The 27,647-nt window shown below is 44.7% G+C and overlaps 1 protein-coding gene across 3 annotated transcripts; it reads left to right on the top strand.

The window, feature by feature from the left end:
• Positions 1-27,186, top strand: LOC144731847 (toll-like receptor 2). 3 transcript variants are annotated; one of them, XM_078613132.1, is made up of 4 exons: positions 11-100; positions 396-468; positions 18,633-18,754; positions 24,711-27,186. In XM_078613132.1, the coding sequence occupies exon 4, from the start codon at positions 24,738-24,740 to the stop codon at positions 27,177-27,179; it is 2,442 nt and encodes an 813-aa protein (XP_078469258.1). In that variant the 5' UTR covers positions 11-100; positions 396-468; positions 18,633-18,754; positions 24,711-24,737; the 3' UTR covers positions 27,180-27,186. The 3 variants fall into 3 exon arrangements, with proteins under 3 accessions (XP_078469256.1, XP_078469258.1, XP_078469257.1); XM_078613130.1 differs by lacking the exon at positions 396-468 and having other exon boundaries at positions 1-100; XM_078613131.1 differs by lacking the exon at positions 11-100 and having other exon boundaries at positions 310-468.
• Positions 27,187-27,647: the final 461 nt, after the last annotated feature.

Here is a 27,647-nt window from a genome sequence, read left to right as displayed (position 1 = left end):
TTGTCATTCACTTCTGCCTCGACGTTTAAGTTCCGTCTCGAAAGTAGCTTCTGTCGCTGTCGCTGCTAGCCGACGTCGCCGCTGCTGCTGTTTGTACAAGGTATGAACATTCTTGATTAAGCAGGGTCACGCCGAAGTGGCTGTGAAGAGCGTTTTTTTTTGGACTTTGCCAATGTTTGCCCGCGTTCAACGGCGGTTGGGTTGCCACCCTCTATCGGAGGTAACTACGAATCGGGACATAGCGTGTGAATAATGTAATCTCACAATTCCGACAAAAAAGTGGGGGGGGGTGGGTTGGGGTGGTGGGACTACTGCGTGTCAATGCATCGCCTCGAGCTAAGTGCATTGTCATGCGACTGCGATGAACACAAACTTGTAACGTGCCGGAAACACAGATGTGCCGGTGACGACCACCTTAAAGAGGGGCATCCCTTGGAAAGCCAGCACAGGTGACAACCCTTGAACCTGGTGAGTTTCAATATTTGTGTTGACTTTCGCCCCCAAGCACAACCACCACCATGACTAGGGCGAGCGCAGTAGATGCTGGGTTTTTCATTTATTTCTGACACCCACAACCTTCCTTCGTGTGTGCGCGTCGGCAACACTCTTTGTCGTGATAGACGTCGTCATAGTTGAACGTTAAGGTCCTTCAACCAATCGGCGGCGGCGGTGGACGCTGTCGCAACTGCAGCGTGCGCGGTGCATTCCTCTGTCGGTGGTGCATCTGCTGGTTTGGGGGCTTCGCCACGGTCACGGATTGGCGAATCCTTTGAATTTACATTCGTGGAACGACGGTTCAGCGTGGTGGTCCACAGCCGGCGTGAGTGAGCGAGTGGGAGAGAGAGACAGAATCCCGGCACTTCTACGGTTGGAACCCAAAGAGATTTTTTTGGATTGCCACCTTTGTACGAGAGGCGCGTATCCAGAAAGTCTTCCTGGATTTAAGTCTCTAGGGCGCGCGGGGAGGGGGGATACATGCAAGGTGTACAAGCCCACCACTCCCTGTAAGATTAAAGTCTCGTCAACACCACGCAGGATAAGAATGGTCATCGTCAGTGCGAATTGGCGATCGCGGTAGCGCCGGAGATGGACGTACAATACTGTCACAGCAAATTGATTCTCGAGTCTCTCCGTATGCGATTATTTTAAGCGCTCACCCGCCCTGCTCTGCGACGTGGGGGTTTGCTCCGGTTTTTCTGAGTTTTCTCTCGCAAAGAGCCAACCGCTCGTTATTGCGAGTGGCCAATCTTCCCGATGGAGGACGCTCCTAGTGTATGCTGAACTTCTTCCACGCCGTACGTAGTCAGCCGTTCTCATCAACAAACTAAACATAACAAGCATTTCTAAAGAAATTCGTTTTCAATTTAGCATAGTGATGTAGTGTATAGTATTGGAGTGTGGTGTGGTGTACGGTAGTTTGTATGCATGTATGTAGAACTTCTTTCGCACCGTACGTAGCCAACCGTGCTAATCAGAAGTGCTGGGGTAAGGACGACAAACTCAACACAAAAGGCAGTTCTAAATAAACGAATTTCCAATGTAGATTTAAAAGTGCGTCGCTCCAGTGGCTTCCTAGTATCGGAAGGAAGAGCGTTCCAGACGGCCGCAGAAGCGCATTCGAAAGCGCGCGATGCGCACACCATCTTTGTTCGATGGTTTAGCCAAAAGCCGGTGCTGCTACAAGGATGAACCGGAGTTTGCGTGATGGTTTATGCTCCTCGACGATATCAGCGAGGTGTTATGGTGAACTCCCTGAAATGGTGAATAATTTTTGTTTTAAATTAATTATTCATTCAATCGTTTTCATATGTACGTCCTTTGTTATTATGTTTGCATCGTGAAACGTGGTATAGGTGTATACTTTTAGGTTAGGAGTGGAGTTGCGATGACTTTGTCCGAGACACGATTTTGAAAATGTGCTTCCAAACATCTTGATCGGAATATTTTTAAAATGTCCAATTCCTCTTTTCACACCACCCCTCTCTCTTACTTGGCACGACACTGCTGAAAAACAGTCATGAGACTGGGTGAGGGTTTCCTGCGTGAACAGGCATTTTTTTGTAATTAACATTAATTATTAAAAAGTATATACATACAGTATCTCAAATGAAGGCGACGTTATGCATTCAGTGCCTCCTCACGCTCTGTCTGTCGTGGAGGGTCTCACAATCCACTGCAGTGCAAGTTTTAGAGAATTAAATGAGGGTCACAAGACATCTGGACCAATTATTGTACTGTACTTCGTGTCGGGGTCGTCGCATGCTATGGCCGCGAATATCTAAAATGTCTAAATATCAAATCGCACAACAATAAATCAGTTGCGAATATGTAAACCCGCCGATGTGGGAAACCCCCGCAAATATTAAGGGCCCGCTGCACCGCGATGGAGTTGGCTGCACGTAACCCTCCTGCTGCTCTGCCCGCAATGTAGTAACGCCCCGGCAATGTTGCCTAGCCCCGGAAGCAGCCTGTAGCAACCTGGCATGCACGGTGGTTACCCATGCAAGCGCTGTCTCGTCTCAACGCTGTGGTTATAGCTTCTGGGATTTCACCACCTTGGTCAGTGCAGGTTTGGTCAAGGTGGCGAGCATATATTCGGTGGGAGCATAGAAGCGCAGTACAACTGTAATAAAGGACTCGATCCTGGGTCTGTCTCCGTTGTCCTTTATTCGGGTTCTTACACTTGTCCCACACGGCCCTCGCTCAGAGCTCTCCCCTTGGCAGCTCCATAGCTGCCCTCGCTCCCGTAGCCTCCACACCTCTGCAGCTCCGCTGCAGATCCCCTGTGCAGTCCTCCGGCTGCCCTCACTGCAGCTCCACCGCTGCCGTCGTTCCTCCGCGCTTGGTCACCGCTGGCCGACGGTGCCGAGTCTTACTCCGTGTGTGTGGCGATCTCGCCACTCCTCAACCTCCGCCCTACGTGGCCTCACTGTAACTCCACCTCCCACAATCCCCCGTCTCTTCCGGTATCACTCCCTTAAGACCTCACCCCTCTCTCCCACGTGACCTAACTCCTCCCCCCCATGACGTAATATCCGCGAAGCCGTTTACGCCCGCATTACACAACGATGCATTTCCTCAGCACTGCCCTCTGCTGCACACAAACAATCCGGCTGCAATTGTGCTGCAACTGTGCCCCATTGTGCTGATATATAATGTGCCCACAAGTTATTTCGGTCAATGCCTGAAGAAAAATAGCAAGTAGGAAAATCATTGCACTCTTGTGCAGCCCTACGGCGGCGTTCTTAGGCAACAGGTTTGTAAAAACAACATCGGCAGTCACGATGTTTTTACGCTTCAAGTAAAAAACATCTTATAAACCACCGTAAAACTGAACTACCTCCCTCTGTGAGGTGCATTCTTCTTGTTTACGTTTTGAGGGATTTCAATATTTTTTGTTAACGCGTTATCACCAAATCCTTAGTTTTATTTGAGTTGCCTCGATATTATTAATCACGTGATGATCCAGCGTCAAGTTTCACGATATGACGATTATCGCTAGACGAATTTCCCACGACTTTGTAATTTACATTTCACTTTTATTTGTTTTGTGCATTGCTGTACTTTCAGTTCGAATAAGGATCCACTTAAAAGTTATTCAAATGCAACTGACTCAGCATAAGCCTGCCACAGGTCTTCGAATCGTTGTACGATACAATTCATAATGCCAATAGGGGGCCGTCCATAAATGACGTCACGCGATTTTGGGCAATTTTTGACCCCCCCCCCCCTCGTCACACGGCACTCTGATGTTGTAGGAGAAAACATTTATTAAAAAGTCTATTTAATTAAGTAGAACGTGTTTTCTGTAATTATTTAAATATGCGCATTTTGATGTGACGTCACATTTCTCAAACCCTCCCCCCCTCGTCACACATCGTCACAAATGTCTGACTACCCCCCCCCCCCCCCCGATGCGTGACGTCATTTATGGACGGCCCCTAACTACGTGTGCTGTCCACCGCATCGTGCCATCTAGGACCAGTATATGGTTTATGTTGTAAGTGTAATCATTGGGAACGTCTGATTGGGCTATGAAATGTAGAGGGTAGCCGCCAATACATGTGTAATGACGACTTGACAGACTTCTCTTGAGATGACACTTTATTGAAGACACGTTCACTTGACATCAGGTGGAGACCCCCACTGCAACAGCCCCGAGTCTCCCGCGCATCTCTCTTTTATATCAACACGACACCACGCCCCCCTTCTCGATCATTCTCATTGGCTCTGGACCCTCGATCTAGCGGCAGACTCCACCGTCCTTTTACGTCACCTGACCACGCTCCCCTTCTCGATCATTCCCGTAGCCACCAGTCCCTTCGCACTCACAACTGATACCCCTGTCATTACCTCCTGTGGCCACTAATGCATTCGTACTGTAAGCTGACTTCCTGTCATTACCTCCCGTGACCTCTAGTCCCCTCACACCGTATTACACATGCATATGAAATATGGTCCAAAATTGTCACGTGAACACATACATTCCTGGTAGAGCTAACCTTTCATTTCCTTGCACGAACTTCTTACTTGTAGGAAGCAGAATAAAGGATGATTACAAAATTTCAGTTTGACAAACTGAACTTCATGATGCAAAGCAACATACCAATGTGCTCAAAAGTCCACGAAGAAGTAAAGAGATATGCATACTTTGAATTACTCTGAGAGACAGAAGGAGGAACACACAAATTAGATTAATTAGGTAGGTTAGAGACATCGTTATGATTGTTAAGAAAAAAACAAGTGGGTTTGGTTGGGATACGTTTCTAGAAGGAATGGTGGCCAGTGGTCGATACAAATGAAGAAGTGAAAGCCAAAGGGGATGTGTGCAGGAGTGCAGGTGCTCGGTGGTTAGTTACATCGTTAGAGATGACTATGCATTGGGGAGGCGTTCATTCAGCAATGAATTTTTGTGTACACATTTGCGAATGTGATTTATAGGTTTGATCCTTACCTGTGTATCGATAGTTACATTTTAATTTGCATTTTAACTGAGCGACTACTGTGTGTTGTCTTGGTGTGGTGTGTTTTGTTGTTGTTGATTTGCTGCCTTGCCCAAGCTTGCGTTTGGTGTTGACAAATCTGCAAGAATTTACGTACTTATGCAATTTCTATTTCTATACTTTATATTTATTGATAGTGGCCTGCTTATCTCTTCTCTATTTTGTGCTCCGATAGTGTTTTTGTATTCCATTGGAACCTCATTTGCCAGTAAAAAATATGAAGATTGTTTTTTTACCCTTCTATCTGGCAACAAAACTGACACCTTTTTACAAGGAGTCATGTTTACATAGACCACAATACCTGCAGTCATAATGCATGGCGTCATCTGGTCCAACCCATGTGAGACTAGGCTCTAAGGAAAGCTGTCTCGGGTGTGGACCAATCAACTTCAAGGACAGTGCATACATTATCAGAGTTATGTTTTTTGTTTGCATTATGACTGCAGGTATTGTGGTCTATGCAAACATGACTCCTTGTAAAAAGGTATCAGTTTTGTTGCCAGATAGAAGGGTAAAAAATCAATTATCATGTTTTTGTATTGTTCATCATTGTAACTCGCTGACCCGCCTCTCCTGGACGTCTGTGAACAAGAGCTTCAGAGCTCATCAGATTCCTCCAGTCTATATAAAGATTCTGATTCCGACGTCACCTTAACAGTTCATATTTAATAATGTGGTTACTGTTGCTTTTGTGAAACTTCTACAGTGTAAAAACTTGATTTGAAGCTTTTGTGACTGCAGGAATTACCCTTTGGTTATGTCGGTAAAGTCACGTAGAAAGAAAATAAATTAAATAATAGAATGCGACGTTTCGATTGCAACACAAGCAGTCATCAGGTAGAACCACATTTGAGAGAGAGACAAAACACCGACACGGAAATACACAGACAAAAGCAGAGAGAGATAACACAGAGACACACAGAGAGAGACACACACAACATAGGCACACAGAGGCGTGTATTCTATTAATTTAATTTATTTTCTTTCTACGTGACTTTACCAAAAGAACTAAGTAGTTCAACAGTGTAAGTTTTTCGAAATGGTGAATAAAAAAATTGTTTTACTATAACGCGGAAGTTTTCTGTTAAGACTTTTAATTAAAATTTCGCCCTTTTTCATTTCCAGTATGACACTGTTTGAGAGTCTGAACGATGTTACGACCTTTAACGACGTAAAAGTAGAACTCATCTGCGTTGATGTGGGGGACAAACGTCCCACATTCTATTGCGTCTATAGGTTTGGTGCATTTTTTTTTACGACGCACCTGATCTTGCCAGATCCCGGAACCTAATAAGCAGGCTTCTACCTGAATAAGGCATGGACGGATGACCACCGTGTACAAGAAAGTTGCTAAATAAACCTATGTGGTGGGGCATCGGATGGGAGGGCAGCGTAATCTATTGTTGTATTGTTCTTCTATACTCCCGCATCCATGTCCCTTGCCTCGACCAACATATGCTGACCCGGCATGAGGGAAGTGGTCGAACAACCCCCAGGACCATCCAGCATGGTGTAAGGGAGACCAACAATCAGAAGCGGAATTTCCGTAGGGGCTGTGCACGTACACATTAGACAGGAATTCTCTGAACACACGTAGAGAAAGATGACAGGTACCAGCACGCTGGGGACACGGAAAGCAGTTCGAATAATTCCATCGATGCTTGTGTTGTTGTCTCATTGTTTATTATCCGTCTTGCAAAATTGGCACTTTTCACAAGCACGGGGCGTTTCAGTCCCACAGAATATTCAACTTGGTCCCAAGGATCAATAATTTCTCGTGTCGTTAGAAATTTGAGATTCGTCTCCAGTGGTCGGTTATTTTACGGGATTCACAATGGCCCTGTCGGAGCGTTGAGCCAGCACTGCTGAGATGCTGGGCTTAAACAGGGGTTACAGCCGCTAAATACTAAACCAGATTTTTCAGTAATGAGTTTAAGGTTCCAGTCCCATCTGTAATGTCTGCATACACAAAATAACACTGTATTAAATTCAGTTTGTAACTTGATTTGATGGACGTGCTAAAAATAGTATTTGCACGACATATAAAGGTGTTTTTTTAGTTAGATCATGTAAAAAAAATGTGTCTTACACCCATCTCCACCTGACACAATCAGTAAGGTTTGTCAAGTGAACAAAATCTACTAACCTGTTACTACTTCAGCGCACACCGGTTGTATGTTCGATAGCAAACCCACGGTATAATCATGAATAATATCGGTGGCGAAAACCTACGCATTAAACTCATTGTGTTGTTGTTGAGAAAAGATAACAAGTAGACCTCCGTGCTGAATATATTTTAGTCATCGGCAAGTTGCCCGACAGAGTGCTCTTTGCAAAAGGTTTCTGTTTGGTGTTTGAACATCTTAACATCTGTTTATTGCCAGAAAGGATAAAACCTATTCTTATACTTTGATACTGGCAGAAAAGGTCCCATGATGTAGCTGCTCACCCCGAGCTATAAATTCCCTGATAGTGGCATTTTCTTTGTGCTGTTCGCTTTTTGGCGTTCTCTGGTCTAACACTGGTTAAGACTATGCCCTGAAGAAGGCTGTCTCTGGTGTAGACCAATCAGTTTCAAAGACAATCCATATATTACCAGATCATGTTCTGTTTGCATGTTCACCACAAGTATGTCTGGTTAAAGCAGACATGATTCCGTGCAAAAGGTTTCTTGTTTGAACATCTTAACAACTGTTTTATTGCCAGAAATGGTAAAACCTATTCTTATACTTTGATACTGGCAAGAAAGGTCCCATGTTAGAGTGCTCTTGCCAAACATTTCTGGAAACCAGGCAACATTTGCTTAAGAAGACGGTCACCGCATCGCAACTTTGTACAGTTCCATAGTAAGTGCAAATTGCTGTATTCATAGCGCACAATAAAGCGTTGTCACTGCAGTGGAAATGAATACAAGTCAACGCCTAAGCTTGCACTGCGAGAACTGGCTTTTAGCTAAAACATCGAACAAAGAAGCGCTTCTGCGGCCGTCTGGAACGCTCTTCCTACCGATATTAGGAAGCCACTAGAGCTGTGCACTTTCAAATCTAGATTGGAAACAACATTTATTTTGAACTGCTTTTGTGTTTAGTTTGTTGTCCTTCCCCCACACCTCCAATTAGCACGGTTGGCTACGTACGGTGCAAAAGCAGCTCTACATACATATGTAGTGACACAGCGCCGACTGCTGTCCAGCAGCGGCAACTGCAGTGGACAGTTAGCGCACTCACGCCGTCGAGCATATACACACGGTGTGTGTGCCGGCAGGGCGGAGGAACTGGGGCAAGGGTCATGGAAGACCTCATAGGGAGGCCCCTGGTACCCTCTAGTGCAGGGGTTCCCAACCCCCGGGCCACGGACCGGTACCGGTCCGTGGCCTGTTAGGAACCGGGCCGTACAGCAGAATGTGAGCGGTGAGTCCGCGCGTGGCCCGCCCCCATTATTTTACTTACCATTTCCGTCCGCGCCTCTTTCCCGCACAGCGCAATTGTCTCAATCACAGTTTTGATAAGCCCACAAGCTAACCCTGGCCGAAATGAGTAAAAAAAAAATTGTCTTCCACGAAACTGGTCCCTGGTGCCAAAAAGGTTGGGGATGGCTGCTCTAGTGGGTTCGAGACAGGAGGCGTGGCTAGGGCGGAGCCACGCCGCGCCGAGTAGAATAAAAGCAGCGGAGAGCGAGAGCTCCGGCTTGCCGGTTCTTAGAGTGGACTCGTCTCGTCGTCACCGCCTTCGCCCGATAATTGCGTGGCCCGACAATAGTTGGCTGTCGCGGTCAGGGTTGTATCTAGGACGGGCTGTACGGCAGCGTGGTAGAGAGAGAGGTGGCCGGAGCTGGTGTAACGGGAATAAATAGCGAGAGAGACGGTGCCTCCTGCAACTATCTCGTCTCTGACTGAGTGTCTGCGCCACACACACACCGAGGAAGACACTACACATACATACATACGACTCTACTGATGGGAAGGTAGACGGATCAAAACCAGTCCAGAGATTGCTTGCTTAAACAAATGATGTGCAATAACATTGGTATGAAAATCCAATACTCTAAGCCGATGATTGATATACACGTTCTTCATCTTTTGTGTTCTTGGTAGTCCGTCGTAAACGAACGACGACGATGTTTATATTAACCTTATGGCGGGACTCCGGGGTCCCAAATAAACGGAAGTCAAAATCGTAATTAATTTATTTTTGGCGACTCCGTCCCACCGCGCACATAAACGCCGCAACCCACCTGGCGCAGATCACTCTGTTGTCATGTCGTCCAAGCGCAGCGAGGACGAATGCGCAGAAGAAACAAAACGTTGATTAGGGCATCGTGTCGAGCTCGTCGAGAGGAATAGATTGCCGTATCGTTCGCCTTCAGACATAAAATGACGTCGCAACGCAGTTTATACGAGAGCCGGGGGCTTATGGGACCCCGGGGTCCCGCCATAAGGTTCATATATCGCGTTGATGAAAACGAACTGGCTGATGCCACAGTCCCAACAGCTGTGGTCAGTGTCACCTCTGACCAGGGTTAGCTGTTCATGCATTCTGGCACCCACGTGCCTCTCAGAGGAAGGCTTGGGCACAGCTGGCCTCAAGCACTACAAAGCAGTGGAGCTCAACCTTTGGTTGGCTACTACTGTGACCCCCTTGTTGAATTTTGTTTCAACCGAGTACCCCCCCCCCTCCTTGCCTAACTCAACATGTTTCTGAGAAATAAATGTATGAATAATGAACATTCATATTTTAATCAATCGTCCATTTAGTGAGGTATCCTAACTAGCTAGTAACTGCAAGCGAATAAAAACATTTTAACGGACGCTCTGCACGCGTGGCGTAATTTGTTTGTACTCGCCGATTACTCTTAAAAACCCACATTGTTTATGATCAACGAGGCTCTAAAGAAAGCTGTCTCTGGTGTGGACCGTTTAGTTTCAAGGACAATGCATATATTATCAGTGTGTTTTTTGTTTGCATTTTGACTGCAAGTATTGTGGTTAATGCAGACATGAATCCTTGTAAAAAGGTTTCAGTTTTGTTGCCAGAAAAAAGGGGGAACACCCTATTATAATTATTATGAGTTTAGAAACATCTTTTATATAGTTCTAAGCTACCATATGGATTTAAATTTTATCGTAGTTATTTTTTTTATATTGGCAAATTCATACATGATTATTCACCAATGACTCTAATGCACGATATCATTTCACGTTTTAAAGCTTTCGTGACTGCAGGGATTCATCTTCTTGGTTCTTTCGGTAAAGTCACGTAGAATAGAAATAATAAAAAACGTCGTGAGATTTATTTTATTATGTTTTACTTTTATTATTTCCATTCTACGTGACTTTACCGAAAGAACCAAGAAGATAATTTCACGTGTTTATAAATCACCTCACGTTACCCCCTGGGACATTGCCACGTGTACCCACAGCGGCCGCGTGCCACGTGGTTGAGAGCCACTGCTCTAGGCCAACGAGTGCGCCCCAAGCACGGCTCGCGATGTCTCTTGTTGTAGTGCAGAGTTAGACTGATATCTTTAATCTACATTGTCTTATGGTTGTTATTGTTTGACTTGCATCCCACTGGCATTTTTGCACAGCGGTGAAATACGGTGCTTTTTTCTGGAAGACTTTGCTGTTTTTTCCTGGATTTTTCTGTTGCACGTAGTCACTTTAAGATGTTTTCTTGTTCATGTTTTTGATTGTTGCGGTTGCACCCGAGTCAAGAGCCGAATGTCTCACATGGCTATACCCAATAAATAAACTGAACTGAATAAAACTGAAATGTCCCCGGTAACTGACGGTGGAGGACAGAGGCGTAGCTAGGGGGGGGCAGGGGGGTACATATGTCCCCGGGCGCCAAGGTAAAGGGGCGCCAAAATGAGGCTTACAACGTCACATTATAACTTATTGCGGCGGGCGCGGCAGCCTGAAACTACTGCACAAATCTACACTTCAACCTAAAAGTTTTTATATCCCGCCACACACAGCCTACATGTCATGTAATTACATTTTGGTACGCGCGCCTATTAAGAACTTACATGGAAGAACGTCCCAAAGAACAGACAGGCGCAGTATTTCAGCCTTAGTCACTGGCCTGTTTTTTGGTGGCGGAAACTACGACGGCCTATTTTTAGTTCTTATTAGTGACACCACGCTCCAGGCGGCTGCAGCAGCCGGAGCAGCCCACGCACGTTCAATTACATCAGCATGCTTTAAACGCCGACTAGCGAACGAAGAGGAAGTGAATAGTTCGTGGCTATTATATTCACCAATCAATAAAGCTGCTTACTGTTTTTGTTGTTTATTATTTACATCATCGAGTTCAAACTCACGAGCTTCGTTTGAGTTAACAAACGGTTTCAACAAGTGGAGAAAGCCAGAAAAACTAAATCCTCATGAAAACAATCCTAGCCACCGCACAGCTTTAACTACATGGAAGGAAGCCGAACGAAGGATAATTGATGGTACTGGAATTGACGCAGTGGTTCAAGCTCAGATTCATTTTGAAAAACAACGTTGGCGAGATATATTGCAAAGAATACTCACCTGTATTAAGTTTCTGGTTTCACAAAATTTGGCACTACGTGGCCATGAGGAAAATTTGAATGCGGATGAGGATAAAAATGTTGGAAAAATTCTCGCGCTGATCAAACTCGTTGCGCAGTATGACCCATTGTTAGCAAAACACGTACAGCACGCAGGAGAAAATCCGGGATCAGTTTCGTATTTGTCACCGGAAATCCCGAATGAATGTATCCACATACTTGCGTCGACTGTAAAGAACCAATTGTTGAGTGATATCAGGAAAAACAAGTACTACGGTATCTTACTTGACTCAACTCCTGATCTAGGACATCGGGAACAGCTTTCTCAGGTCATAAGATTTGTGGATGTGGATTTTCAAACTAAAAAAGTAACTATCAAATATATTTTTTTAGGTTATATCGATATACATGCAAAATATGCAGCAAGCCTAGAAAGAGTCATCGTCGAAAGACTGAAATCTGACAACATACCTCTAGCCGACTGTCGGGCACAATGTTATGACAATGCTGCTGTGATGACTGGGCATATATCCAGCCTTCAACAACGAATATGTGACAAATATCACAGAGCATTGTTTGTCAACTGTGACAACCACAGCTTAAACTTAGCAGGAGTACACTCAACTAAACAGGATCCACATTTCGTCACATTTTTTGTAACAGTTGAAAGTATATATTTGTTTTTCTCTCGTTCAACAATTCGTTGGGAAGAGTTAAAAAAAGCTGTTCCAATCACAGTAAAGCGGGAGTCTGAAACATGTTGGAATGCACGATCAGAAGCTGTTAAAGCTATCTATGAAGGATTGGATGAACTAGTAGGGCTGCAAGACAAATTATCGGAGGACGTAACTATGACGCCTGAAACCAGAAGCGATGCAGAACAGTTACAGGCATGCGTATTAAATTTTAACTACATCGTTTTATTACATTTCTAGAATGTCATTCTTGGAAAAATGTATCGTGTTCAGAAGCGCTTACAGGATCCTACTATGAATTTCAAGGAAGCAGCAACTGATCTTGAATCTTTGGAGCATGAATTTGTCAAGCTTCGTGATGATTTGAGCCAAGTTGCTGTAGAAAACGCCAAAACAAGATGCACAGCCTGGGGGATAGATGTGGACAGAAGAAGATGCCAGGAGAACTGGCAAGAGATGCAGGACTTTCAGCAGAAGAAGAAATTGTGCGCGTTATGAAGAGCGTACTTTATCGACTTCAACAGGAGATGTCAACACGGTTTTTACGACTAAAAGACCTGAACACAAAATTTAGATTTCTGCTGGACGTCAAAACTCTTCTATCCGACACAGATGTCGATGCAATTCGTCGAAATTGCACAGATTTTGGAAATTTCTATGACACCGACATCAATGGCCACGAACTTTTCACAGAAATTAGAGATTGCAAAATGCTGCTAAGTAACCGGAATGAAGTTCTACCAGAAACTCCTTTGGATCTTCTTGGTTTTATTGTGTTTTATGGAGACGACATATTTCCGAATTTGCGAATTTCACTGCAAATTGTATTAACAATAGCAGTTTCAATTGCAAGCTGTGAGCGGTCGTTCAGCAAATTGAAACTTATTTTGTCGTATTTGCGTGCTTCAATGGGACAAGATCGTCTCAGCGATCTTGCTCTTCTTAGCGTTGAAAGAGAAACATTGGAAAAAAACAGATTTTGATTACGTGATTGACCAGTTTGCGACAGTGAAATCAAGAAAAATTAATCTTTTGTAGACTATGTCAACCAGTCTACGACAGTGACTGAGTGAGCTATGTAATATATTTCTATAAATTTGCTTCTTTAAATGCAATGTTTCATTAAAATTTTAATTGTTATGCCTTATTCGATGTAATAGGAAAATGTGATTAAACGGGTGGGGGGGGGGGGCGCCAATTTTATAGTTCGTCCCCGGGCGCAAAATATCCTAGCTACGCCTCTGGTGGAGGAACTGCAGGATTGCTTATACACATTATCACTGTATATAAGAATAGGTTTCACCCTTTCTGGCAATAACAGGATTCCTTGCAAAAGGTTATCTGTTTGATGTTTTAACATCTTACCACCTGTTGTATTGCCAGAAAGGGTAAAACGTTTATTCTTATATTTTGATACTTGCAAGAAAGGTCCCATATTACAGCACTGTATGTTGCTATGGAATTGTGGGGGTCACTTGAGTGCGTTGATGTAATTTAAACTCCGCGACGATATGAAAACACGTTGCCTTTTGTCCCCAGATATGTGTACTCGTATTGCAGTACTGCAGTGTCGTGGGCAACTCACGCGACAGCAAAGAGTCAGCCATGGCCTATCCACTTCTGGACGAACGCCATCTGACTCTTGCAAATGAACTAATTTAATCACCCCTTTTCCGTTGTGAACCCTAGGACGCAGTCCCACATTTCCCTGCTATCCCCCGATTGTAGGCGTATCGCAGTAGTGATGATTCTACGGGGAATCATGGGGGAGGCCGTGTGTGTCCCCTCTTGATCATCAGTTGTCCCACACCTCTTTCCCCCATTCAGCCAAACCCCCTCTTAACTCCCATGCCCAACATCGTTGATACCAACCACGCCTTGCCTTCGCCTCCTTCAGTTCTGTCACATCCGACGGCAGTCGTAGGCAACGCACGTCCTGCAAAGTGTCCAAGAATGACCACATTTATCGGGTCATAAGCCTAACAACCTGCGTTTCCAATGGGAAGTAGAAAAGATGAAATTAATCACGTATAGCCCTCTGTCAATCCACTGCAGAGGCGTAGCTAGGATATTTTGCGCCCGGGGACGAACTATAAAATTGGCGCCCCCCCCCCCCCCCCGTTTAATCACATTTTCCTAATACATCGAATAAGGAATAACAATAAACATTTTAATGAAACATTGTATTTAAAGAAGCAAATTTATAGAAATTATATTACATGGCTCACTCAGTCACTGTCGTAGACTGGTTGACATAGTCTACGAAAGATTATTTTTTCTTGATTTCATTGTCGCAAACTGGTCAATCACGTAATCAAAATCTGTTTTTCCCAATATTTCTCTTTCAACGCTAAGAAGAGCAAGATCGCTGAGACGATCTTGTCCCATTGAAGCACGCAAATACGACAAAATAAGTTTCAATTTGCTGAACGACCGCTCACAGCTTGCAATTGAAACTGCTATTGTTAATACAATTTGCAGTGAAATTCGCAAATTCGGAAATACGTCGTCTCCATGAAACACAATAAAACCAAGAAGATCCAAAGGAGTTTCTGGTAGAACTTCATTCCGGTTACTGAACAGCATTTTGGAATCTCCAAATTCTGTGAAAAGTTCGTGGCCATTGATGTCGGTGTCATAGAAATTTCCAAAATCTGTGCAATTTCGACGAATTGCATCGACATCTGTGTCGGATATAAGAGTTTTGACGTCCAGCAGAAATCCTAATTTTGTGTTCAGGTCTTTTAGTCGTTAAAACAGTGTTGACATCTCCTGTTGAAGTCGATAAAATACACTCTTCATAACGCGTACAATTTATTCTTCTGGTGAAAGTCCTGAATCTCTTGCCAGTTCTCCTGGCATCTTCCGACGTCGCCTAATTCTTCTGTCCACATCGATCCCCCAGGCTATGCATCTTGTTTTGGCGTTTTCTACAGCAACTTGGCTCAAATCATCACGAAGCTTGACAAATTCATGCTCCAAAGATTCAAGATCAGTTGCTGCTTCCTTGAAATTCATAGTAGGATCCTGTAAGCGCTTCTGAACACGATCAATGTTTCCAAGAATGACATTCCAGAAATGTAATAAAACTATGAAGTCAAAATTTAATACGCATGCCTGTAACTGTTCTGCATCACTTCTGGTTTCAGGCGTCACAGTTACGTCCTCCGATAATTTGTCTAGCAGCCCTACTAGTTCATCCAATCCTTCATAGATAGCTTTAACAGCTTCTGATCGTGCACTCCAGCGTGTTTCAGACTCCCGCTTTACTGTGATGGGCACAGCTTTTTTAAACTCTTCCCAACGAATTGTTGAACGAGAGAAAAACAAATATATACTTTCAACTGTTTCAAAAAATGTGACAAGTGGATCCTGTTTAGCTGAGTGTACTCCTGCTAAATTTAAGCTGTGGTTGTCACATTTGACAAACAATGCTCTGTGATTTTTGTCACATATTCGTTGTTGAAGGCCGGATATATGCCCAGTCATCACAGCAGCATTGTCATAACATTGTGCTGCTAAATGATGGCCACGCTATGTTGACGTACGTGGGCTGCTCCGGCTGCTGCAGCCGCCTGGAGCGTGGTGTCACTAATAAGAACTAAAAATAGGCCGTCGTAGTTTCCGCCACCAAAAAACAGGCCAGTGACTAAGGCTGAAAGACTGCGCCTGTCTGTTGTTTGGGACGTTCTTCCATGTGAATTCTTAATAGGCGCGCGTACCAAAATAGAATTACATGACATGTAGGTTGTGTGTGGCGGGATATATAAACTTTTAGGTTGAGGTGTAGATTTGTGCAGTAGTTTCAGGCTGCCGCGCCCGCCGCAATAAGTTATAATGTAACGTTGTAAGCCTCATTTTGGCGCCCCTTTACCTTGGCCCCCCTAGCTACGACTCTGATCCACTGCTGGATGATTGCCTCCCTATATGCCATGTTTGACGAGACGTATCGACACCGGTCAGCGCCGGTTGGTGAGGATGAGCCAGGACCAGTCCAGATGTCACTTGCCTCTGATGTGAGCCATGCATGGGAATCGAACGTGGGTCGCCAGGTTGATAGCGCAGTGCACTAAGGGGCCGTCCATAAATGACGTCTCGCGATTTTGGACGATTTTTGACCCCCCCCCCCCTCCTTCGTCACACGGCGTCACAAAAAGTCAGACCCCCCCCCCCTCAAATATGACGTTACAAAACTCTGCCCCCCCCCCCAAAAAAAACATGCTTCAACTCGCTTTAAACAATTGTCATTGTAGTGCGTATTTAATGTGCCGCTGCACTCTGATGTTGTAGGAGAAAACATTTATTAAAAAGTATATTTAATCAAGTAGAACGTGTTGTCTATTTTATTTAAAGTTTCGCATTTTGATGTGACGTCACATTTCTCAAACCCCCCCCCCCTCGTCACACATCGTCACAAACGTCTGACCCCCCCCCCCCCTAGGTGCGTGACGTCATTTATGGATGGCCCCTAACCACTGCACCACTGTTCCACCCGAGGGTGATAACTCAGAATAGATTTGTTTTTATTAATGTCTAAAAGTCACCGGTGGCACTTAAGTGATGTACGGTATTGTTTTGGTTTTTATCGCAACGAGTAAAATATCACATTTTGGCGAGTACGCTAAAATCTTTGGATGTATGCATTTTCATCCGTCCTGTCACAGGGGGACATTCACCCCCACGTCTCTGTCATATCTCTACGGGTGTGGAATCTCAGAAATATAAATGTTGTTAAGATTTTCTTAACATTAAAATACCGTCAACAGGAAGTAAAATCCACTTTTTCTAAATAGCATTTTTTTTGTTACAGAAATAACTAAGTGCCATCACAGACGTGAGGTTTAGGGAAATAGGGAGCTGCCGTAGTAGCAAACCTAGCTTATTACAGACCAATTCAGACCTTATTGGTCATCCGGTGCCCAGATAATCTCAACGTTCATCCTACAAAGTCTCATCACAAGGGAGAAACGCAAACAAATAGACAAAACTTAGTTTTGCCCGGATTGAAACGGCTGTACGCCGTATGGACCTGAAAACTCAATTTTCCTATCCAAGAATACGAGTAAATGGTATGGGTTGACACGGTATGTAGTATTATGGTTAGCACACTGGACTTGCAATTCCGAGGTTGTCAGTTCGCACAATCGGGATAAAATACGGAAATGAAAGAAACATTAATTTTTGCTCTCGCAATATGTACGAATGCATGTTGAACTTCTATCGCGCCGTTCGTACGCCAACCGTGCAATACATACAAAAATGTATAATTCTTCAATCTCATTTGGTTCGGATGACTCTTTCAGATGACCCTTGCAGCTATGTTTTTTTACTCAGTCCAATACAACTGTAGGCTTAAAATGAAAAAAATATATATAATGCAGACGTTTTGGGCAATTAACCTCCTTGATAATACTCTATATAAACAGAGAGGCCAGGGAGATAGGGTGAATAAGAGTTGGAGACTGCACTACGCGCCATGGCACCTAATGTTCATGAAAACTTTTGTACCATTTCTTGATGAGCGATTTTAAATTGGCATATGAATAGTTCCCCTATGAGTAGATGCTAAGTAACAGACAAGCCCTTCAAAAATCAAACATGTATTCCTAAGTAAACTAATTATATTAAAAGTAGAATAATATAATATTGTTGGCGCACTGCATTATGGGTTACCATGTAGGAGTGTTGTCTCTGAATCATGAGCATAATCCACCGGGTGACGCATTCTTTACAAAATTTAGGATCAGAGGGCGTTTCACATAAAAAAAAAATCCTGAACTTTAGAATCAGACTAGATGAATTTACAAGACACCAAAACAACTGCATATAGTTTTAAATGTCCTTTTAGCCCTTGCTGTCCAATTTTACTGAGAAATCAAGGTGCATTATGTAAACAAACGTGCGTTCCAATATGAGGTGCACATATATCAATCTCTCTATGGGTTTACGCGGAATTCACCGTATTTATAGCCTAGTTATGTGCCATAAAGAAGCGTGCCATTGCCCATTGTGTTGAGTTGTGTTGTTTTATTCTGTTCCGTGTGCTTGTGCACCACTTCCAGCGCAATATCGCCAAATAATTTGTTTCAATCTGCAGCAGTTATAAATTATACATACATAGTAGCAGTCGCCAATTGACATGTTTTCTTTTTAACCATTCTTGAATTCTCTGAACGACAAAAGTCCATTCGAAAAGTCAATTTGTCTGCAACAATCCCCCAACCCCCGCCGGCTTTGGACACATTCCAAACACACACGATGCCACTGGACTGAGGTGACGTGGAATGCGACTAAACCAAACTAACCGGTACAAGTGGCTTAAACAAGAAATGACATGCACATTTTGCTCGTTCTGAAAATCCCGCGATTTAAGACTGACCGGTTTTGTGCGCGTGCGTAGGGGAACGGTCGTGCATCGATTAGCACCCTGCGCTACGAATCCGGTGACCCGAGTTCGATTCCTGCTCACGACCAACACCGGTGACGAATATCTGGACCGGTCCTGGGCCTCCCCTGGGCGTGGTGAGTAAACATCGTGACTAGGGAAACAAAGGCAGCTGGGCATGGTGCTGACCAGTGCCGGATTATTCTAATAGTAAAAGTAGCAGATGCTACGGGCCCCGCACTTTCAAGGGCCCCGCGCTAAATGATTTCAAGCTATCAATTCCGTTTCGATTTAAAGCTTTCGTGACTGCAGGGATTCATCTTCTTGGTTTTTTCGGTAAAGTCACGTAGAAGGGAAATAATAAAATAATAAAAATAAAACATTATAAAATAATTCTCACGACGTTTCGGCCACAACGCAAGCAGCCGTCCTCAGGTGAAGAACAGACGCTGTCGGAAAGATAATTTATTCCGGCACTGGTACTGGCCACCCACCCCCTCGTGTGCCGTGCAGGCCTTCAAAGGTGCTCGCAAACAGCACTTGCCCCAACAGTCTGTGCAGGCTATAGGGGGGATCTTTGTCTTTGCTGTGACAAGCACATTCCGCTGACACTGGAAGACCAGCATTGAAAATACGATGCAGAAACGTCGGCGCTGAACGAACACAACAGCGAGGCGCATTTTGACTTCTATATTTAGCGGGGGGGGGGGGGGGGGGTTCGCTTTGTCCTTCGCATTAGGAATCGCGGGTGCATGTAATTCATTTATTTAACACGTAGACTTTCGCGACCAATATCATCCATAAGAGTTTTTTTGCGCGATCTAACCCAAAAAAAACTACTCTATTATTAAATTTCGATTTAAAGCTTTCGTGACTGCAGGGATTCATCTTCTTGGTTCTTTCGGTAAAGTCACGTAGAATGGAAATAATAAAATAATAAAAAATAAAACATAATAAAATAATTCTCACGACGTTTCGGCCACAACGCAAGCAGCCGTCCTCAGGTGAATAACAGGTATGTCGAGAAGACAGAGTCTGAATGACAGAGTCTGAATGACAGAGTCTGAATGACAGAGTCTGAATGACAGAGTCTGAATGACAGAGTCTGAATGACAGAGTCTGAATGACTCTGTCTTCTCGACAGACCTGTTCTTCACCTGAGGACGGCTGCTTGCTTTGTGGCCGAAACGTCGTGAGAATTATTTTATTATGTCTTCTTGGTTCTTTCGGTAAAGTCACGTAGAAGGGAAGTAATAAAATAATAAAAATAAAACATAATAAAACAATTCTCACGACGTTTCGGCCACAACGCAAGCAGCCGTCCTCAGGCGAAGAATGAGACATTATCAAGCTAGGAGCTTATATAGGTGTAGCGAGGAGGAGCGCCTTAACAAAAGAATGTGCATATGAAGAGGAATTTAGCATACCAATGGGCAATGCGTAGGAGGTGGGCGGAGGGGTTTCAAAGTCCCATTATGCCCATGCATTATGCAGGATCAACAGTACCACGGGGGGGCGCAAGGAACAGCGTTAATAAAGGAAAGGAATGTTAATGATATGTAGCTGCATTTACCAAACAACCATGTAGAAAACCAAAGTAAAACAAAAAAAACTACATACAAAACTAAAATATAAACTGATACTTACTATACTCTACAATAAGCTGAGTTACTAACAACAAATAATAAATTACAATTCTACGTCGTAAGAAGTATATAATATACTTCCATCTAAACTTTATTCTCTTAGCATATACAGTACTATATACTGCCATAGATAAACCCAACATTAAATTATATACTGTATTGCTGTAAACCACCCTATACTTTATACATTTTAATATAACACTATGTATTATTCAACTCACCCTAATGTGTATCGAAATGGTTTATTACGTCCTTCCAATGATTGCTAAGCCTGAATCCATCTTCTCGGTTAAAATTGTCTCTGTGTTTGTATATGTGGATCGCCTCATGAACGAATCTCTCATGATAGCCAGATGGCTTGCAGAGAACCTCCGTCTTGGAGAAGTCAATGTCATGTGAGCCCACTGAGTTGTAACAGTGGTCTGCCACGGCTGAGGTGTTTGTCCTACCGTGTTTTAGATCAGCTTTATGTTCACGAATGCGGTCTGAGACGTGTCGTTTGGTTTCCCCAATGTAACTGCTACCACAGAGGCAACTTAGTTTGTAGACGCCAGGGTACTGTATGTCTGGAATCACATCTTTTACAGACGGGAGCAGATCACGGATTTTATGTACTGTGTTGAATCGGACCTGGATCTTGTGTTTAATCAGGATTTTGGAGATCTTTTTTGTGACCCCAGCAATGTAGGGTAAGGTGATGGTCTTGAAAGGCTCCTCAACAGGATCCTTCTTAATGGTTGGAGTGATGGCTTTGCGGATTGTGTAGTCGGAGTAACCATTAGCCTTAAGAGCTTGGCGTACGTGTTTGAGTTCACTGGAAATGTGTTCATGGTCGGAGATGCATTGGGCTCTATGATATAGAGTCTTGATGAGGGAATTCTTCTGGGATGGATGGTGGTGGGAATCCGGTTTTAGATAAGCATTCGTGTGGGTGGCTTTCCTGTAGACAGAGTGGCTCATTGAACCATCAGGTCTCCTTTTGATTAGGACATCCAAAAAGGGTAGCTTGCCATCATTTTCGACTTCCATGGTGAATCTGATGGCTGGGTGTATGGAATTGATGTGGTCGAGAAATTGGTCTAGAGCAGGCCGGCCATGTGGCCAGATGACAAAAGTGTCGTCTACGTACCTCTTCCATAAGGTCGGGCGTAGAGTGGCAGTCTGGATGGCGTCCGTCTCAAATTTCTCCATGAAGATGTTGGCTACAACCGGAGATAGGGGGGAGCCCATTAGGGTGCCCTCAATTTGCTTGTAGAAGGTTCCATTCCAGGTGAAGTATGTATTGGTTAAGCAGTGTCTCACCAGGGGGGGTACCCCAGCATTTAGTCCTTGATGAACCAAGTCTTCAATGATTGCGATGGTGTCGGGCACAGGCACCTTGGTGAACAAGGAACCACATCAAAACTGACAAGAGAAGATGGATTCAGGCTTAGCAATCATTGGAAGGACGTAATAAACCATTTCGATACACATTAGGGTGAGTTGAATAATACATAGTGTTATATTAAAATGTATAAAGTATAGGGTGGTTTACAGCAATACAGTATATAATTTAATGTTGGGTTTATCTATGGCAGTATATAGTACTGTATATGCTAAGAGAATAAAGTTTAGATGGAAGTATATTATATACTTCTTACGACGTAGAATTGTAATTTATTATTTGTTGTTAGTAACTCAGCTTATTGTAGAGTATAGTAAGTATCAGTTTATATTTTAGTTTTTTATGTAGTTTTTACTTTGGTTTTCTACATGGTTGTTTGGTAAATGCAGCTACATATCATTAACATTCCTTTCCTTTATTAACGTTGTTCCTTGCGCCCCCCCGTGGTGCTGTTGATCCTGCATAATGCATGGGCATAATGGGACTTTGAAACCCCTCCGCCCCCCCTCCTACGCATTGCCCATTGGTATGCTAAAATTCCTCTTCATATGCACATTCTTTTGTTAAGGCGCTCCTCCTCGCTACACCTATATAAGCTCCTAGCTTGATAATGTCTCATTCTTCGCCTGAGGACGGCTGCTTGCGTTGTGGCCGAAACGTCGTGAGAATTGTTTTATTATGTTTTATTTTTATTATTTTATTACTTCCCTTCTACGTGACTTTACCGAAAGAACCAAGAAGATGAATCCCTGCAGTCACGAAAGCTTTAAATCGAAATTTATTTTATTATGTTTTATTTTTTATTATTTTATTATTTCTACTCTATTATTAATTAATTTATCATATTAATCGTCAACTACTGAAACTAAATGAAGGTCCTGTTTGGTGGGGGCATTACCTCCCCGCCCCTGTGCCCCCTCCCTCTAAACTCCACCCCATGAACACAACGGATGTGTAACACGTGGGTGGCAAATTCTCCCTTTGGTCCAATGCATGGCAAAAGTCACACCATTGTCTCCATCACCAAAAAAAATGGTGGTAAAGCGCTGAGGTTTGGCAGGTTTCATTTAAATCAAACGAGGGGGCTAGCACTCAAAATGTGCGAACAGATAGATCGGTATAGCTCGTCGTGCTACATGGACCATATTCGTGGCCTTTAGCTTTAGTATCGCCCTCCTACCGGCAGATGAATGCTCCACCTGCAGGCCGCTGCGGTGTTCACGCCCCGTGCCACGCAGGGACGAAGCTGCCTGCCATGAGGGGACGTCCCCTCGGCTTCAGAGAAGGAGAGAAAAAACAACCGTGCGCTCTGAGACGTGTCGTATGATCATTCAGCATTGGCCCTGCGCTCATTGCTCTGAACTGGCAACTAGTTTAAGATTTCGAATTTGTTTGGATATCACAGATTTTTTTTTAAGGCTCAGTTTGGGATTTAATTTAATATTTTCATTAAAAAATGTAACTAGTGTTACGGTTTAATAACTTTAATTGTTTTTAAACTCATTGGTAACCATTCTAAGGATGAAATGTATCGTTGAAATATTCTTTAAATGAACATTAATAGAAGTTCTACATCATGGGACCTCCTTTGCCAGTACCAAAATATAAGTGTAGGTTGTCCCCTTTTTTCTGGCAACAAAACAGGTGTTAAGAGGCCGTCCATAAATGACGTCACGCGATTATGGACGATTTTTGACCCCCCCCCCCCCCCATCGTCACGCGGCGTCACAAAAAGTCAGACCCCCCCTCCCTCAAATATAACGTCACAAAGCTCTGCCCCCCCCTCCCCCCAAAATAAAACATGCTTCAAATCGCTTTAAACTATCGTCATTGTAGTGCGTATTTAATGTGGTCACCCCGTGGTGCCCTTATAAAACTCAACGTTTAACCTACTCACGCCGGCTTGTGTCCGCCCAAACAAGTGGTCCATATTTGCGGAATACACCACGCCGCCGTTGACCCTGACCATTGACCGAGCAACCCAACGTTACTACCAGCTCCCTCGGAGGAATGTGTTTAAAGTTGCGCATTTTAATGTGACGTCACATTTCTCACCCCCCCCCCCCTCATCACACATCGTCACAAATGCTTGTGGTCAGAATACAAACAAAATTACGTACTCTGATAATATATGCATTGTCTTTGAAACTGATTGGTCCACACCAGAGACATCTTTCTTTTCAGCCTCGTCTCAAAACGGCGTTAGACCAGAGGACTAGGCTCCAAAGAAAGCTGTCTCTGGTGTGGACCAATCAGTTTCAAAGACAATGCATATATTATCAGAGTACGTTTTTTTATTTGCATTCTGACCACAAGTATTGTGGTTAATGTAGACATGATTCCTTGTAAAAGGTTTCAGTTTGGTGTTTTACCATCTTAACACCTGTTTTGTTGCCAGAAAAAAGGGGGAAACCTATTCTCATTAATAGAAGTGACATATTTTTGAAACAATCCAACACTTTTTCGGGGGTACCCACACTTTATCCAACCACACACGACTTGCCTGCTGATCGACAAACTGTGGTTGTCCCCCATTTACACCACTGTGTGGACCAAGGCCCCCATCCACATCGTTTGATTTCAATTAATTATGCCAAACCTCAGCGCTTTACCACCGGTTTTTTTTGGTAATGGAGAAAATGGTGTGATTTTTTGCCATAAATTGGACCAAAAGGAGAATTAGTCCACCCAAGTGTATCAAATCCGTTGTGTTCATGGGGCGGAGTTTGGAGGGATATGACACGGGGGCGGGAGGTTGAAGAAATGTTGCACCACATTGTATCTTCAGCTGTCGCGCCAGAAGATCGAATCGGGGACCCCTGGATTTGAAATCTATCAAGCATTTCCCCACCAAAACCAAAAAATCCGAAAGATTACAAATTAAAAAGCCATGCAGAATTAAGTTGTCAACTGGCAGAGTCACCCTGGCAAAGAGAGGTCACAGCTCAATGGGCATTACTCGGAAAATAAACTTCTGATTCTGATCCTGAATTACTTGAGGCTCCTGTTATTCATTCATGTGAAACCCATGTCTCATATGTACCGCCTTGTTAAACCTCGCAGATCTCCAAAGGAGCGACAGCTGTTGGGATGGCGGGCTGGCCGGGGATATTCGTTGCTGCCGCGGTCCTGCTCTGCCTCCCGCACCCGGGCTCCTGTGTACGCGGAGAGGCCTTCTCCTTGGGGCGCCAGTGCAGCGTCGTCGGCGACGTGGCCGACTGCTCGCGACGTGGCCTCATGGCCGTGCCGTCCGGGCTGCCGCCCTCCATCGCCCAGCTGGACCTGTCTCACAACCGCATCGAATCGCTGTCAGCCGACGACTTTTCCGACGTGCCGTTGCTTCGCGTCCTCAACCTGGCCTTCAACCGCGTTCGCGACATACATCCCGGGGCTCTGGCGCACACCGCTCTCCTCCAGCACTTGGACCTCTACCACAATGAGCTGCTCGAGATCCCCGCGGAAGCCGTGGGCAACCTCCGCCTGCTGCAGGTCCTCAACATCGCCATGAACAACTACACGTCTTTCGTGCTGGGCGGAGCGTTTGCAAATCTGCACAGCCTCAGGTCGCTTACTATCGGCACCGCTCGCACGGACGTCCTCAATGCGTCGGACTTCACGGCACTGCAGAACGTCAGCGTGACGCATCTGAATGTCCACACAGGCTCCCCGCTCATGAAGTTCGAACCAGGTGTGCTCGCCCCGTTTAAGATGCTCCAGAGCTTCCGAATGAACTTTACCGTCGATGACGACCCGGTCATATTTTCCAAGGTTCTCCTCGATTTAAATAAAACGAAGGTTTCCGAGTTTCAGACAGACCGAGTGCTGCTGAATCCTGTGAAAAATATGTCCATTGATTTCTTTTATGGCCTTGAAAAGTGCTCTCTGCTCAGAAACCTCACACTCGTTGCTGCCAACTTCACAGACCAAGAAATAACGAGCCTGCTGAAAAACGTCTACTTGTCTCAGATCACGTCTGTTGAGATAACAAACTCCTCGTACACGGATAAAAACGTTGTCTCATTCTTCGGCCTTAAGAATGTGACCAAACTATCGCCTCTTGAGAAAGTAACAATCAATCAGATTTTTCACCTGAACATGACCTACCCAAAGTTTGCTATCAATTTCACACTTTTTCCATCCTTTTCCAAACTTAAAATATCCCACACTGGCATGAACAAAGTGGAGTGTTTTTTCATGAAACTCAAATTCATCACTTGGCTCGACTTCTCAAGCAACCTCCTCGACGAGGAAGGCCTCTGGTGGACAAACTGCAAATATACAATCATCCTTCCACGCACCACTGAACTTTACATCAGCAATAACAAGTTCACGGATCTGCAAATCATATCCAGCATGGTGTCTCTAATGCCAAGCATTAAGTTGTTGGACGTTGGTTACAATTATATCACTGACATTGACGACTGCAGTTGGCCTCCAACTCTCGAAACACTGATCCTGCGGAACAATGACATCAGCAAAGATTCCCGCATCTGCACATCGCCGCAGCTGAAGGTGTTAGATCTTTCTTACACGAGGATGGAGGCTGTGCCCTATTACATCCTCGATGATGCAAAGTCCTTGAGAGAGCTGTACCTGACGGGCAATAACATCCACTACATCCAGCCAGAAATACAGTCCTCATCCCTGCAGGTCCTGCACGTTGACTACAACACGCTGGGAATCATAACTAAAGGGACATTTCAACTCCTTCCGAAAATCAGGGCCCTCAAATTGGGAAACAACCTCTTTTATTGCATGTGCGACCTTTACTGGTTCCGCCAGACATTTGATAAATCTCTCTTGGTGGATTGGCCTCAAAAATACGTCTGCAGTTATCCAGAGAATCTGGCAGAGAAGACTCTGGATTGTTTCAACCCGAGCATTGTATCCTGCGACAAAAGGATCGTGATCGGGCTCAGCGTCGTGATCACGGCGGTGGTCGTAGCATTGGTTTTGGGCCTGGGTTATTACTTCGACGCCCTCTGGTACATAAGGATGGGCTGGATATGGGTGGGAGCCAAGCGGAGGGGCTACAAGCACGTAACAAGTGGGGAAGCGCCCCCCTTTGAGTACAACGCGTTCATCTCCTACAGCCACATGGACTCGGACTGGGTGGAAGGAACTTTGGTACCGAGGCTCGAGAACTCGGGCTCCAACCTGAAGCTGTGCGTGCACGAACGGGACTTCACCCCGGGGGAGTGGGTCGTGGACAATATCATTCGCTGCATCGAAGGGTCCTCCAAGACACTTTTCGTCCTCTCCACGAACTTTGTGAAGAGCGAGTGGTGCCACTACGAGCTCTACTTTGCGCAGCACCGCATACTGGAGCAGCACCAGGACTCGCTCGTGCTAGTCCTGCTCGAGTCGCTGCCCAAAAACTCGCTGCCGAACAAGTTCTGCAGGCTGCGTCGGCTCCTCAACAGAAAGACCTACCTGGAGTGGCCGGCAGAGGAGAGCAAGCAGGCCATCTTCTGGGCCAGCCTGCAGGCCATACTGCAGACGACCTCCAGTCCCACCAACCCCGTGACTTAAGGCCACAATAGTTCTCAACGTGTTGGTCTAGTGGCCCAAAGGCCCCCAGAAAACTGGGCCCCGCTCTCCCCCCACCCCACCACCCACCATCACCTCCGTCCTACTCACAGATGTGATGTTGCCGTGTGGTTTTACCCAATTAAGTAAATGTCGAGTCATTTGCAAATTTGGAAATTCGGACCGTGGCACCGGAACACGTGGCTTACTCTTGTTTGGTTAATGTCACAGGATTGCTTGGTTAATGTCACCAGGCGAGGTAGTTAACATCTGGCCACCATGATGCCCTGTTAATACACTCCCTAATAACTGATTACAAAACGTATCTTCAGTTGATGCTGATGTCAAAAAACCACGTGCCACTCGGAGTACAGTATTGGATCACCGACACAACTATCTGGCTCTTGGGACACAATAGCACAAATTATGCTTAATGACAACTAAATTATATGTAATTAAAGTATGTCATTG

Source organism: Lampetra planeri, chromosome 40 (genome assembly GCF_965212315.1).
Source record: "Lampetra planeri chromosome 40, kcLamPlan1.2.h2, whole genome shotgun sequence".
NCBI classification, from domain to species: Eukaryota; Metazoa; Chordata; class Hyperoartia; order Petromyzontiformes; family Petromyzontidae; genus Lampetra; species Lampetra planeri.
Note: the sequence above shows the minus strand (reverse complement) of the source record. Positions and strands in the feature narration are given on the sequence as shown.